Here is a 16,593-nt window from a genome sequence, read left to right on the forward strand (position 1 = left end):
TTTCTCTCCCTCTCTATCCCTCTATCTACCTACCTACTTTTTAAAAATGTGCCTCTTCAAAACCTTGGTGCATCTTATACTCCGAATAATACGGTAACTACCCAGAACAGGCTAGCTGTTGAAATACACTCTTCAGTTCAGAGGTGGGTTGCTTCCAGTTTGGCTGAACCAGTACTGGTGGTGGTGGGAGGCTCTGCCCACCTGCCCGGACGCTTCTGCGTATGTGCAGAAGCATTGCACGCATGCACAAGCATGCACATGAGCATAAGTGAACGGTAGTAAACCAATTAGAAACCCACCACTGCTTCAGTTGTATAAAAAACATACTGTAACTTACCTTCACAATTCATCATTGGCCCAGGTTCAAATCCATCTAGGCAATTGCACTCAAAACTACCGATCACATTGGAACATGTGCCATTTCCACAAGGATTACCAATGGAACATTCATCAGTATCTAAAATATAACAGGCCAAAGAAGTATTTTAAAACTGAAATTCAAGGCAAGTTTATAAACTTTAGAGGTTATAAAACATGCAATAAACAATGTGCAATACAGAATCAGCACATACCTACACATTGCACTCCAGTGTAGTCAAGGTTATATCCCAAGGGACATTCACAACGGAATGATCCATCAGTGTTTATGCAGTGTCCATTAGAACAAATACCAGGATTCTCCAGACATTCATTGACATCTAAAGGAAAAAGTTATGCCAAATCTTTATTCTCTATTAGGATTTCAGTGTACCATTATTGAATAATAGAATGTCATTTTTTTCTGTTAAAAACAGTGAGTAAAAAACAAAAAAAGCTTTAACACACCACAGGTTTAAATGCTATCATTTTCATTAAAATTGTATTCATAAAATAATATCAAGAGCATACAAGAATATCCTTTCAGGGATTCACCAGATTTATTCTCATTACATATTGTTGAAAATATTTTTAATTTGATTGGATGCTAGCACAGGATGTATATGTGATTAGCTAACTTTTGATGCATTATTTTTATAGGTTTATATTTTAAAATGTGAAATAGCATTTTAGTATCAACATGTTAACTAGTGCAATGATTTATATATTTAAGTATTTATTACATTCGTTTTTATATATTTTATTAGAATTTAATTTTTTATTAGAATTTAATTTTTTATTAAGCAACTTTAATTTTTAATACAATAAATGGGATATAACAATTTATTTATCAATGCTATAAACCAGCATTAACTATAATAATATTAAACAACATTGTACTAAAGATAAAGGTAAAGGTTCCCCTGCACATGTGTGCTAGTTGTTCCCGACTCTAGGGGGCGGTGCTCATCTCCGTTCCCAAGCCAAAGAGCCAGCACTGTCTGAAGATTTTTTTGTGGTCTTGTGGCCATCATGACTAAACACCGAAGGTGCACAGAGCGCTGTTACCTTCCCACTAAAGGTGATTCCTATTTTTCTACTTGCATTTTTTATGTGCTTTCAAACTGCTAGGTTGGCAGAAGCTGCGACAAGTAACGGGAACACACTCTATTACATGGCACCAGGGATTCGAACTGCTGACTTTCTGATCGACAAACTCAGCATCTTAGCCACTGAGCCACCGGGTCCCTTACATTGTACTACCTTATGATAATTCTGCACTTAGAGGCAGCAAAGCTTTCTTGAAATAAAATGTATATTCACTTCCCTTCGTTAAGTATATAAATCTTTTTTAAAAAGAGATCCATCCTATACAACATTTCTTTTATTATATAAAACAAGAGTGATATTTAGTGGCGTGGTAATGAGGAAATTTGTACCTTCTCGTGTATCATCTATTCCAGGTATTGTTCCATGGCCAAATGGACACAGATCCTGAAAAGCAACTGTTAAAAGAAAATTGTTGAAATACCACTACTAAGGAGACAATATACAAAGCAATATATTAAACTCTCTATTGTAATTTAAATAGCATTTTCAACACATTCTTTCAAGGAAACTTTCCAATTACTCTTGTATAAGGAATTCAGCTAAGCAAAGAGTACGTCCAAAATGTAATCAGTAATTATAGCTGTAATACTGCTCAGCATCTAATGTAAGATAATAAAAACAGATGAAGAAAGTTTTTCTATGATAGGTTCCAACTCATGTTTTTCTACTTCCAATTTCATATAATGACTTGATGAGTGAGATCCAATATTTTAATTTAGGATGTGGTTTTATAAATGGAGACACGAGGTATTGGCTTCATGTTTCGTTTTCTGCTTTTCTTGAAAAGCTTTGCAATGTTTTTACTACCTTCTTCTTCCTTAGGACACAGTTCACATGGATCACCCCAACCTTCTCCTGGCATTTTGCTGCAACAACATTTTGCCTTGGTGGTATTAGATGCTTTTGGCACAGAGCACTTCCCATTCTCAAAGTTGGTGAAACAGAAGCTCTGTCGAGTATCTGAGAGAAATAAAAAGTCATACCACTGTAATTAATTCCACATTAAGAATGAATTAATCCAGGCTTTTTACTTGGAAATATTCCAACATAGACACTCTTCATCAGTAGGAAATAGTAATTCGCCATACATTGCCATGTTTTTTGATTAAGCCTTAGTGTTGATTACCAATAATAATTTGCACTAATCACAATTCACTTCAGTCTTACTTAGGGTTAATTAGTACATACTTAATTAGCAACCATTACATTTATGTTCAACCCTATATCATGAAGTTAGTTGAGATTTCTTTTAAATGTTTATTTGCTTAATTTTTTAAAAGGCATGTACAGCTGAATTTGTTACATTTACTCTTCATATCTACAAAATTTGTTATATTAATGATCTTTTTAACTACTCTGACAAAATTTTAAAGGGAAAGGGGAGATAGAGATGGTTTTATTCAACAAAAACATGATTCCATATTGTTGTTAATTTAATCACTCATAATATTTGACTTCATTATTATTACCTGTTATAACCATTATACTTACCAAAACATCTCCTACCATTGTCAGATATTACAAAACCTGGAGGGCAGATGCACTGAAATCCTCCTGGAGTATTAGTGCAGGATCCAAACAGGCAAATGTTAGGATCCTCATTACATTCATCAATATCTAAAAATATAATTAAAACAATAAATATTTTCTTATTGCAATCAGTTAAACCAGAGAATGGATGGAAAATGTTATAATTATCAAGGTATCATATGTTAAAAGAAATTTTAAAATCACATGTATCTTAGATTAAAAACATTGTTTTTATTTGTTTGCTTCAGATATGGTTTTGATATATAATTAGCAAAGACACTTTTTTCTGAATATAAAAATAGCATCCATCTCAATTTTTTAAAAATGCAGGTACTGCATTCAAGAGGAAAATTTGTTCATAGAAAACAATGCATAGGTTTATAAAATATGTAGTTACAACCTCCTGAATTCCAAAAAGTCACATGAAGAAACAGGCCACCTATAACTAATGTGAGTATAGACCAAACAGGAAATTTATGATGTTCTGAAGCTTGTTGACTACAATTTCATAAGATTTATTCAGCATGGGAACAACATCTGAAAGATCACGAAGGTCAGTATGTTTCTGGTATCACAGAACAATCATACACACACACACACACCTCTGTTTGTATGTGTGTGTGAGGGGTGAGTTCCTGCCAGTTCTAACCTCTTCTATAGAAGAGGTTCCACAAATCTACAGTGCCGTTTAGAACTGGTTCCAGCTCCCTCCCCCTGCCCATCCGCACATCATCAAGATGAAGAGCAAGAGGAGGGATTCTGGGAGTTGAAGTCCACAAGTCTTAAAGCTGTCAAGTTTGAACACCCCTAGGGTTTTTTTTCTAAAGGGTTAGGGGTGCAAGGGTCTTGTAACTTGACAGTTTTAAGACTTGCACACTTCAATGCCAGAGTTCCTGAGCCAACATGACTGGAGGAGGAATTCTGGGAGTTGAAGTCCACAAGTCTTAAAGCTGTTAAGTTTGAACACCCCTGGGTTTTTTTTTCTAAAGGGTTAGGGGTGCAAAGGTCTTGTAACTTGACAGATTTAAGACTTGCATGCCTCAAATGCCAGTTTCTGAGCCGACATTTTGGTTGCTAAGCAAGAGCATTGTTAAGTGAGTTTCACCACATTTTACAAGTTGGCCACTCCCACCCGGTCACATGGCCGGTAAGCCACCCCCACAAAGCAGGCCACACCTACAGAAGAGGTTCTAAAAAATTTTGAAATCCACCACTGGTGTGTGTGTAGCGCAATACTTAAATTTTATTTCCATAAACAGTTTTGTTACCGTGCAAATCATCTCCAGAAAGAAAAGGCAGCCTTACCAACGCAGCTTTCACTTTTTACTTCATATCCTGGTGGGCAGATACATCTGAATGATCCTTCCAAATTTTGACATGTTCCAGGAAAGCATGAGCCAGGAAGCACTACACACTCATTAATATCTCAATAGAATGGAGGGGAAAAACATGGAAATTTAAGGATTCTGAGTTGAATTTATATCTTACATTTATATTCTGTCTGTCATCCTAGAAAGCAAGATTCATTATTTGTCCATACGTAAACGTAGATCCTACTGACAGACTGTCCCATAATCACTTAACGGCTCTCATGGATAAATTTTAATTTCTACTGATAGTTCAGTACTTTGATGACTGCACCATAAAGTATACAAACATAATAGGCAAATATGGTATACAAATTCAATGAACTTCCCTCAATTTCTATCACTAATTTTCTGGATTCTTTTCTAGTAGATTCATCTATATAGAACTGCTGTCTTCAAGAAAGTGTCATGGCTGAAAGAACTGTTAAATCTGCAGATGAAAAAATTATATCTAATGTTAAAATCAGCCCCTGCTAATAGTGCATAATCAAATCTCTTGCATGGAAATTTAATGGTATATTTATCCTATAGAAATTAAGCTACTTCAAATCTGCATCCCAAATAGCTAAATGTTGGGCAGCCAATAAATTTAAATACATAAATAAAATAATTACACAGTTCTATGTGTGGTGCCTAAAAATTCAGAGGAATATTGTAAAATATATGTAAAAGTATATTCCACAATGTCCAGTGCAGCTGATTAAATGTGCATTACATTGTAGTAGCATAGAGCTCTCAATAACTGCTTTTATACATACCAATACAGTTTTTGCCATCTGGAGTCAGTTCATAACCTTCATTACATAAACATTTGAAAGAACCAATTTCATTAAAGCATCTTCCATTTCTGCACAACTGCCCAAAGAAGGAACTGCACTCATCAATATCTATAAATAATCAAGAAAAAGTTAAGTATTTCTCACGAGCTCAATACAAGGAAATGCATGTACAGGCAGAGTTACCATTTTAAAGTATAAACACAGCTAATGGACAAAATCATAGAAATTGTACAACAGAGCTGGTAAGGAAAGAGGTATATTTTTATCCTTGTATATAAAAAAATAATATCTCAAGCACTTTAAGGTATATGGATTTTTTAAGAATGGATATTACTAGACAGATCTTTATTTTTTAATATTGCATTCATCAAAGAAATCTATTCAGAAAGACCAGAAATATTTGTATATACATTTTGATTTTAATCTTTAGTGCATATACAAAAGCCAATATGGCTGCCACTGTCAACCCTGAAGATGATCTGACTGGAGCCATATTGGAACTTCAGTGTTGCCCGACTGGAGCTGAGGGAGAGGGAGAGGGGATTAGAGATAGCGGGTGTTGTGTAGCTAAAATAAAATATTTTCCCTTGAGAACCAAGGACATTCTCACACCTGGACCGAGGAAGGAGGAGTGAGGTCACTAGACAACCAGACAGCGTCTTGATTAGACCATGTGGCTGATTGTTTGGGGTTGTGGGAAAACTTTCTCTTTTAATTAGGTGAAAACAGCGGGAACTTCAGTGTCGTTTTTTACCAGATTTGTGCCAATACGATATTTCCAATAAAGCTATTATTTGAGGAATTCATCTGCCTCTGGGTTTTGCTAGGACTACTACTTGGAACCCTGACAGCCACACTTTATGGCAGAACTACAAAGGGAGGCTGCTTTAATTAGGTCTTTGACTGAAGCAAAGAAATCTTTCAAGTCTTTGCAAATGACCCTAATAACTCATACCAGCATCAGGTATGTTATCCAAGAAAATTCTAGGCACAGGAAGAGTTAAATTGAGTTGAAACAGTCCATTCATATTCACCTATTGGATAGTGGAAAATGAGAAGAGTGTTTCAGTTTAGCAGAGGAAAGAAAATCTTCCCATTTGGGGGCGGGGGGAGGCATTGGCTGGGCAAATGGATAGCAGCACTATTATACTCTGGTTGATATTTTGACTGCCGGCTGGGAATAACCTGGAGGGATATGGCAGCAAATCAGAGGATAAGCACAATCACCTTGCCTAGCTGGCTGGCACACCAACAAACCAAGACATCTTAGTATGGCAGTGATATTAAATAGATGCAACAGAGACAGGGCCCCACTGGCAATGGGGAGTACAAATACAGTTTATGTTGATATATGAAAAAGAGGTTAATACTGTAACTCAATAGTCGAGATAGTACTCTGTGGAATTCTACAATATAGATGCCAGAATAGAAATGCAACCATGTAATTCTACTCTCTGAAACCATCCATGGTAAAACATCACAATCTCCACCACAGAAATGATTCCAAAGATTCTGTGCTTAGTGCTAAAAGTTCAAGCAGGATCAGAACTGCCCTCCTTCTATTTCTCTCCAACAAAAGGAAATCTATCAGGGCAATTAGGCCAATTTTATTCTCAAATCTGTCTAAATCCAGACTGCAACTGCTTAGCAACCACATTCTTGGGTAATTTCCCCCCACTAAAGTAGACTTATTTGTATTTGATTACAAGTAAAACTCCAAATCCAGAAAAAAACATTTTTGGAAAGGAATAGAATATTTGTTTTTTTCAAGTGTGAGCCAACTGGAGATCTTCTGTGTTTGACCTACATGAGTTTGACTCATAAGAAATTTTGGTAGAATGTCCTCATATTATCTATCATTCTTATCAAGAGCTTTTTTTGACTACAAACTGGTAGAATTAAAATATAACGATAGGCCACGTAAAACAACAAGAAATAACTGAGAAATGACAACCCTAATTTTTGCAAATTCTGATTACCGTGTTTTTCAGAGTATAAGACACACCAAGGTTTTGAAGAGGCAAATTTTTAAAAAAGTTTTTGTACTCTGCAAACCTTCCCAAAAAAGCCAGTTTTTGTGAAAATGGGCCTGTTTTTTCACCCCAAAAAGGCATGAATAGCCTTTAGGGGACTTGCAGAGTGCTCCTGGGGGGTGCCGCCCCAAACGAGCAAAAAGGGGCCCATTTTTTGTCAAACAAATTGCACGCATAGTCTTTAGGAGGCTTATAGAGTACTCCTGGAGGCTGGGGGGCAAAATTGAGCAAAAAATGGCCCATTTTTCACTCATTTCTGCCTTCCTCAGCCCCCAAGAGCTCTCTGAAAGCCTTGTACAGGCTGTGCACGGCCATTTTGATGAAGGGGTGGGGTTTCAGGAGGCATAAAACGCTGTGTTCAGTGTATAAGATGCACCCAGACTTACAGCCTCTTTTTGGAGGGAAAAAGGTGCGCCTTATACTCCAGAAAATACGGTAGCTAAAAGTATAATCATAATTACACTGCTCAATAAAATTTATGAAATTGAAAGATTATCATAATATTTTCTGATAAATATTATGGCATTTCCATGTTTCTCTTTGATAGTAATATATCATCACTTTTTCTAAATGATGATATGTACTATTTATTCATTCTCTTACCCATACAGTCATTATTATGAGTTAGCTCAAATCCTGGATAGCACAGGCAGTTATATGATCCAACTGTATTTTTACAAGTTCCATTCCCACAAGGATGTCTTTCACATTCATCTACATCTAGAGATAGAAAACATTAATACCAAACAATTATTCACAATACACTTAATTTTCTATTACTTTATGTGTTTTACTAAGGCTCATATGGCTCTCAGAAAATTATTCTGGGCAGCTTACAGATCTCATTACAGTTTTGCAATTAATAAATGAACAACAAAACCATAGCAACAATCATCATTATCATAATTTGTCATATATCTATGCTCATTAATAGAACAAGTATCTTATATCTCAGGAGCATCTCAAAAACCACCATCCCCAATGGTCTTGCATAACACCCACACTTTAAATACTATTCTGAAATAGTAGCTATCAAGGAAGGCATCCTTATTTCCATGCAGTCGTGAAGCTGATAGTCACATTCTATATGAGTGGGGACCCACAGCAAGACTTTCCTGCTCAGTCTTATTGGGCAAGCAAATTCCACTGAGAGAAGGTGGTCCTACAGATATCCAAGTCCTCAGTCATCAAGACTTTACATTTGAACTGGATCTCCCTAGTATTATGAGTCTGTAGGGCTATAGATGTTTAATACAATGCCTTGCTACAATGCTTTGAACGTCATTGGGGTTTTAGCTTGATTCAAATCTAGTGTATAAATGGGTTGTATTAATTGCATATTTTTATTTGCCTTATGCCTTTATTTATATTTGCCTTATGTAGAATCTCTGGTCTGAACTTTCTATCCGTGAGGTAATGACTTCCAGAGTAATTTATGGGTAATTGTGGAGAGCAAATGATCTCAGCTCCATTTTTGGATTTCATCCGCTATTGCTGGCTAATTGCAACACTGCTGACAGATGGTGTCATTTATTATGTGGTCTATCAATGGGGTGTCAGGATCCTATAGGGCAGTACATTTGGAAGGTTTCCAATTTTTGGATTTCTGCCTGTAGAAGCATCCACCAGTTTGCTTCTTAGAGTAGTATCAGTGATTCAACAAATGCTGAAGCCTTCTAAGACTGATTTGGATCCCTGGGATCTGGGAGCTAGGGTATTTCTGACTTTGGTTCTGAATGGAGTGGTACTGTCCCATTCAGACTTGTGCAATCTGGGATTTCTCAGAGAGCCGGTAGCAATTATGGCTAGTGGGTCCTTTCCACAACTATTATCTTGTATGTCAGTTTTATGTGCTGCTAGCTTGGGACGATATACTTATATACTTAGGTTTTTTTTGGATTGGATTATTGTAACATGCTCTATATGCAGCTGCTCTGAAGACCATCTGAAAGTTTTAATTGGTTCAGAGTGCAGTGGCACAGGGTAGCATCATTACATCCATGTAACATTGCTGCTCTGTAAGCTGCGCTATCACTTTAAAGCCCTACACAGCATAGTACTGAGTTACTTGCAATAGTGCCTTCTCCCAAGAACCTGATCCATACTATCTCATGAGGATGGTAGGGTCCAGTTTCCCTCTTTTAAGCTTTGCTATATTAAAATGTTTGGATGAAATTGAATGGACCTCTTTGTGGTTCTTATTACTGCGATTGGTCACTGTTTGTCATTTTATATTTATTCCCTAATTATTACCCTATTTATTTATATTCCCTAACTAAGTGGGGTCATATGAACCGACCATGATACTCCAATGACTACTCAACGTGTTGCATTCTGAATTAGAATAACTTCTGAATGGTCTTCTGTGATAGCCTCATACACTGGTCTTTTGCAAAATTTCTTGACACAGGAATGGTTGCAGTTGGTGTACAATATGAGGCTGTGCAAAGGTCAAGGTCTCCACCTGCTCTTCTAGCAGGAATCATGAGACCAAGAATAACTGCCTAGTTGCTTCATGTGAGAGAACACAAAAACACTCAGGACCAGAGAAGAAATGCTATTAGAAACTATGGCATTAATTTCTGCATCCATAGCCATTACAACTTGTAGGAATTGAGGATAAGCCCATTCCTCTCCCTTAAATCCTCCAAGGACCAAAACATAATTTTAGCTAGATTCATAGTTATGTCAGAATGTGTAACTGGGTATTATCAATATATTGATCTTCTCATGCCAATAGATGTTCGGTTCCAATAGTGTTATATGATTTTATTCATATACTACAGTCTTAACTAATATTTGTCTGTCAGGGATTCTGACAGTTGTAAGCTCTGTACCCTTGGTAGGTAACAAAGCTTGGCATATTAATTATTACATTTCATCTGTGCATATAAAACTTATACTTCCCTATTATACTCTACTGTTGCCATCCTATCTTCAGCATAGCAATACTTTAATTTACTGTAATATAAGAATTTTATATATTTCTTCACATACCCATACACATTGTTTGATCACGGGATGCCTTAAAACCATTTTGACAGATGCAGTAGTAGCTCCCCTCTTTATCCACACATGTGCCATGACTACATACATTAGGTATTTCCTGGCATTCATTGCGATCTAAAACAAAACATAAAACACATGACGCATATATTTATCTATGGTGTTATGATTTATCTCTGACTCATAATTCCACTTTTAGAATCTGTTAATGATTATTAGAGTCAAAGCTTACTCCCTGGACAAAATTGTTGTATGAAAAAGCTATATTCTCTGAATCAGCAATCTTTGAACAAGCTTTATTTTCTGTGCATGTTAAAATCAATATATTAGCTACACTGAAGGAAATTACAACACCAATTTCCCTACATTTTCCATTTATGAATTTAAAAAAGGGTGAATAAAATGCAAATTCAGTATAGAAAACTGGAAAATATGTAACCAAAATGAAACTTAAGCAATATGCTAATCATAACTGACTACTTACCAATGCAAGCACCATTGGGTGAAAGTTTGAAACCCGTAGCACATTCACAACGGTAACTACCGGGGCTATTGATACAATCTGCATTCCGTTGACAGAGATTATCACCATTGCTACATTCATCAATATCTGTAACATCAATAATCCATGATTAAGAATCAATATATGTGTTTTATCACAATGAAACCTTCAGATATTTCCTATATTGAACAAGGAACAGTGAATATGAATCAGGCAAAGGATATTTATATTCCATTCATTTTAATCTAACAATTGCAAACATTTATTTTACATTCCAGCTGAAATCTAAAACCTAAATGCATTTCAGATCCATCTATAGCTGCCTAGTATTTTAGAGTACCTATATGTTATTAAGACATAATTATTTTAATTTACTTGTTAATTAAAATATCACAACATCATCTGAAAGGCAATACGTATGTTCCCAAATATATATTTAAAATAATAAATAAAGATAGTAATAGAAGATTATCAGTATTAAAAATTATTGAATAAATCTATCATTTTGCTTATAATATAGCAAACAATAGGAAAATCAACATAACATTTCATAATGTTTGCTTATAGAGGGTCATTGTTTTCTTTTTTCCCTAAGTAGGAAATCAAATCAAAAGGGGATCGCATCCTACCCCATACATCCCTGCGACCAATTCGCTCTCACAGAGAGGGACTCCTCCGGGTGCCGTCCACCAAACAATGCCAGCGGGCGACGCCCAGGAGTAGGGCCTTCTCTGTGATGGGCCCGACCCTCTGGAACGACCTCCCCCCTGACATTAGAATCATTACTGATCTCCGCTCCTTCCGTAAGGAACTCAAGACCCACCTGTTCCAATTAGCTGGCCTGACCCAATCGCAATCATGATCTAATCCCTTGACTCTCCTGACTGGTTATTCTAAATTTTGGGGTATTTTAATTTGGTTTTAATCATTAATTAATCTATGCACTATTGTACAGACTTGTGTTTAATTTGTTTTTATGGGGTTTTGCAATTGCTGTATATAATGTTTTTATAATGTTTTATTCTGTCTGTACACCGCCCCGAGTCCCCTAGGGGAGAGGGAGCGGTTGATAAATCAAACAAACAAACAAACAAACAAACAAACAAACAAACAAATAAATAAAATTATCAGGATAAATATTACCTTGTGAAATAAGTCAAAATACAGTGTCTTTATATTAGGAAAAAAATTGTAACTCATAATAAGGTTTAAAACTTAACAAACAATCTAAAGACTAATATTCTGGCACAAACCAAGTCAGAAATTCAATGAAATGAAATAAAATAAAATCTATTTTTCAAAGATAATCTTATCTAATTTTATCTTTTCAACAAACATTAACATTCTCATATATTTTAACAATTGGACTGTTTTAAGAACACATTCACACAGTTCCAAACTATGGAGGATTATGCACTGACATTCCACAAGTATTATTTCATCTTGTGCATTTTTTTTTCTGGCCCACTCAAACACAGTAGATGATTGGGAGATAATGGCAATTTGGCAGTGCAAGAGTATAAAATCTGCAGACAGTTGTCAATGCATAAACCGAGTCATTTCCAAAAGCTTGAAACTCATATAATTGCTGTAATGGTCAGTCTTTATAAGAAACTACATCACCTTCACAGACCAAGAGCAGATCATTGTAGCTAAATCCTGTGGGGCATTCACAACGAAAACTTCCAATCTGGTTGATGCAAACACCATTTGCACATATACCTGGAATCTCTTTACATTCATCAATATCTGAAACGTGAACATTCATTAATCAAATGTATTGGGTTCATATGCTAGTATGCTTTTATTTTAAAGCTTTAATAAAAATTATACATAAAAAGTAAAAGTATAGGGAATCAGAGTAGGCTTTTCTCTTTTAACAATTGTATTTAATAATACATGCAAAGATACATACAGTATATTGATGTATTTTATTTGAAATGACTCATTTTAATGAGGAATGCTAGGCTGACAGACACATGCATATCTACATATGTAAATATCAGAATGAGCTTCAGTTTATCTTCAAAATATAATTTGGGAAGAGATTCTTGAGAAAACATTGTAATTTCTAAAACAGCCGGCAACAGAAGTCAGAATTTTATTATTTATTTGATTTTTAAAAGGTAATTAAAAATAGAAGAGGTTTGCTTATCACTGTCTTACATTATTAATTATATAGTTTAAAAAACACACAGCTTTCAGACTTACCAACTGCTTTTCCAGTATGAATGTCAAAGGTGAAACCAGGAATATTTCCACATAATGTTTTGAACTCAACTTAAGTAACAAAAAGGAGAAAAACTTATTTTTATTGGAAGTCTTTTACAATTACTTCATAGTTTTATTTTACAATCCTTGTATTTAATTATTAACTATCAACTGGTATCAAAATTCTGTAGAGGCCTGTAGAAACTCAAATCAAATAAAAGCTTGAATTAATCATCATGTTCTTCTCAAGACTGAAAGCTTTTTCCTCTTCTTTCCCTGTTATTGTATGGCTGTCAATTATCCAAGTTTTGAACTGATTTGAAAAAAAAATGTCTTGAGTTATTTGGTATGAGAAGAAATACAGATTACTTCCAGAATAATCCAAGGTGAATTAGTGAGAAATGAACCTTATTTTTCAGATTTGTGATGATCCATATATGAATAAAGCCAACAAGGACATAACCTTTCTGATTGTATATGTATATTGTATTTATCGTGTTTCTCTGAAAATAAGACAGGATCTTATTTTCTTTTGACCCCCGAAATAAGCCTTATTTTCAGGGAGGTCTTATTATTTTTGAGGTGCAGGAGACAGTGAGCGTGGTCACCTCATGGCTGTTGCTGTGTTGCAATATTTTTGGGAAGGGCTTATTTTTGGGGGAATAATTATCTGGGGAGGTCTTATTTTTGGGGAAACAGGGCTTTAATTTATAAGTATAACTAATTTTAAAGAATTATTTTTGCAAAATATATTATCTCATAAAACCACTGCAGAGGATTTCCATATTGTTCTTATGATATGCCAAATTCACATCTGTATAATATTTCATTCCTTATCTTTGTTCAAGCCACATAATTTTTTTGTTTATAATTAAAATGAATTACTTTATTTGTTATAAACATTAACAAAGATAGCATTCCCTAATTTAACTAAAATAACATACTTAATATGCCAGAAAAGAACATGCATATTGTAGAAAGCAAATACATTTCACTGCAAGACTTAGACAAATATACCATTATTTTAAAAATAGTATAATTATATTTCAATATTTTAAAAAAATAAATAATTGCTTCATTCACTAATCTAATACTTTCCTGCCTTGGATTAGCAAAAGAAACACCAGCATCAATAAGAAAGGAAATGTAAAAACCAGTAATTCTGAAGAAAATACTGCATTATAAACTTCCATATAGGAATATTTCCTTCAGCCAAAATAATTCAGTTATTAACTACTGATTACACACTGCAAGATAGGATTGTAGAAAGATATGGTAATTGTGAATTCCTACCTTTTTAAAATTATTCAGTTTTCCTATCAAAATACAGCAATGGAGAGGAAAGCATTAATCCTGCTCTCTGGAATATCCCACCTCCCCCCGAAGGGATCTGCCTCTACCCTTCTATCCTTCTGCAAGATACCTGGCTCTGCCAATTGGCCTGAGGACCCAATGGTGCAGTCCCACACTGGAGGTGGCTACTAATTTTCCCACCTTCCCCCCGCATTTCCTGATCCCATCCAGCCATCTTTTAATCTCATATTACTGTATTTTTATTCTTTATTTTATTGTTTCATTATTTAGCTACTATTAGGTTTACATTTCTTTTCATTTCTGTTTTACTATTGTAAGCTGCCTAGATAGCCTCACGGCGAGATAAGCAGCAAATAAATTAACAAATAAATTATTAAATAAATAACTGAAGGAGGACAGCTTTCTTTCACTGCTATCTAAGAATTAGAGCTTTCATTTTTAACAAGTTTAATTGTACATGGAAAAAACACAATACTGGAGAGAGAGAGAGAGAAAAGTTTTAAAATATACTTTCTTCCTTGCTGTGAAATTGAAAGTGAGGCTAACATGCTAAAGCTACCACAATACCAAACTGACATTCAAATGCATCCTTTAAATATAAATTGCTCAAGAAAATGTAAATAAATTGTTACCTGTCCCTGGAGCTGGGCATGGTTCACAGAGTTTGTTCCAGGCTTTCCCAACATTGTACGTGCAGCAACACATTCTCTTGGTAATATTAAAGGGCAGTTCATTATCACAAGATGTTCCATTGTAGCTTCTATAGCAAAAGCTCTTTCTCATATCTAAACATATAAAAATCACATGCTTTTAAAAATATCTTCGCGAAAGAAAGAAAGAAAGAAAGAAAGAAAGAAAGAAAGAAAGAAAGAAAGCTCAATTTTATATGACAGAGCAGAAAATATGTCAGCCATATTTATATCCCATAATTTATTAAAGTGGGTGAAGAAAAGAAGAGCATAAGTAGGAAATTTAGCCATGATAGAGGTACCGGTTAATTTTTGTTCTGAATTTCCAGAAGAAAAACAAGATCAAGGAAGCTTAGATTCATGTGACTTTTATTTTTACCTTGGATCAATCTGGCCTCTTATAGCTCCCAAATTTGGCATAATTACAAAATTATGAAAGAAAGAATTATAAATGCATCATTAATATTGGGCAGTTTATATTATGGACTCTACTTTAAATGTGTTTCTTCCAATATTCATTGTTTCAAAAGTAATTTAGACAGAAGGAAGTATAACATGTATTAGTTTGGGTTAATTTATAAGTAGGATATTCAACAGATATGAAGTTTGAGGGATACTTGTATGTTTATGAGTGCATATACGTTTGTACACCAATTAATAATAAATATGAATACTATAAAACATCTATCTCTATCTCTATCTCTCTATCATCTATCTATCTATCTATCTATCTATCTATCTATCTATCTATCTATCTATCTATCTATCTATCTATATCTATCTACCTATCTACCTACCTACCTATCTATCTATCGCTATAATATATCTTTACTACACCAAGGGACCATTGTTCTAATCTCACCTGTTATCTTGGCTAGCTACCTCTCTCAGCCTGAGGAAACAGACAATGGCAAACCACTTCTGAAATCTTGCCAGTAAAACTTCAGGGACTTGTCCAGATAGTCACTAGGAACCCATGCCGATTCAAAGGCACAAAATAATAGTTTAGTTGACCTTAAATAAAATTTTCCATGTGATGCTTCTATATAAATATTTTGCTTTCATGCTTATAGTCTCTGCATGTACAACATATGTTCACTGCCTTGAGTTGTTTATAAAAAATAACAATGACAAAACATAAATTATATAAAATTAAAAAATGCACGCATAGAAATAATTATCAGTGTAAACTGGCCCAATGTTTTAAGAATTTAAGAAAGTAAAAATAGCACATAAATGTGACAACATACCCATACAGTTGTGTCCTCCGTTCACCTGCATATATTCCGGGGGGCAAATACAGGTATAATTTCCTAAGGTGTTATAGCATGTCCCAGGACCACATACACCAGGATGTGCAACACACTCATCAATATCTGGGGGGGGGAGGGGGGAATCAATCACCAAAATTAATTTTAATAAGTAAAAATGACAAATAATAACAAAACAGAAAAATTTAAACATAGAATAGATTGAAGAAATGAAAACTACCATACTCTATTACAAAGTTCTCAAGGTACAAATAATGGATCCCTTAATCCCGTGTTTGAAATTTTACTCATCTTTTAAACATCAACATTAACAAAATGATCTACAAAGTACATCAATAGTACAATATTTTTCCTATACTACATTCTCACTGAAAATCACTATGTGAATCTGACAGATATGTGGTTGGAAAAACATTGACTCAGG

At 34.7% G+C, this 16,593-nt stretch overlaps 1 protein-coding gene across 1 annotated transcript in view; it reads right to left on the reverse strand.

The window, feature by feature from the left end:
* The window catches only part of FBN2 (fibrillin 2), a 148,443-nt gene that overhangs the window by 29,318 nt on the left and 102,532 nt on the right, over positions 1-16,593 (reverse strand). The window contains exons 40-53 of the mRNA XM_081940241.1: positions 16,149-16,274; positions 14,842-14,994; positions 12,896-12,964; positions 12,308-12,433; positions 10,667-10,792; positions 10,174-10,299; positions 7,780-7,896; positions 5,123-5,251; positions 4,303-4,422; positions 2,959-3,084; positions 2,275-2,427; positions 1,797-1,862; positions 573-698; positions 338-457 (exon numbers count right to left, since the gene is read on the reverse strand). Coding sequence (XP_081796367.1) covers positions 338-457; positions 573-698; positions 1,797-1,862; positions 2,275-2,427; positions 2,959-3,084; positions 4,303-4,422; positions 5,123-5,251; positions 7,780-7,896; positions 10,174-10,299; positions 10,667-10,792; positions 12,308-12,433; positions 12,896-12,964; positions 14,842-14,994; positions 16,149-16,274 — 1,683 coding nt within the window. The remainder of the gene's footprint in view (positions 1-337; positions 458-572; positions 699-1,796; positions 1,863-2,274; positions 2,428-2,958; positions 3,085-4,302; positions 4,423-5,122; positions 5,252-7,779; positions 7,897-10,173; positions 10,300-10,666; positions 10,793-12,307; positions 12,434-12,895; positions 12,965-14,841; positions 14,995-16,148; positions 16,275-16,593) is intronic.

Source organism: Natrix helvetica (assembly GCF_964273705.1).
Source record: "Natrix helvetica genome assembly, chromosome: 2".
In the NCBI taxonomy this organism is placed as follows: Eukaryota; Metazoa; Chordata; class Lepidosauria; order Squamata; family Natricidae; genus Natrix; species Natrix helvetica.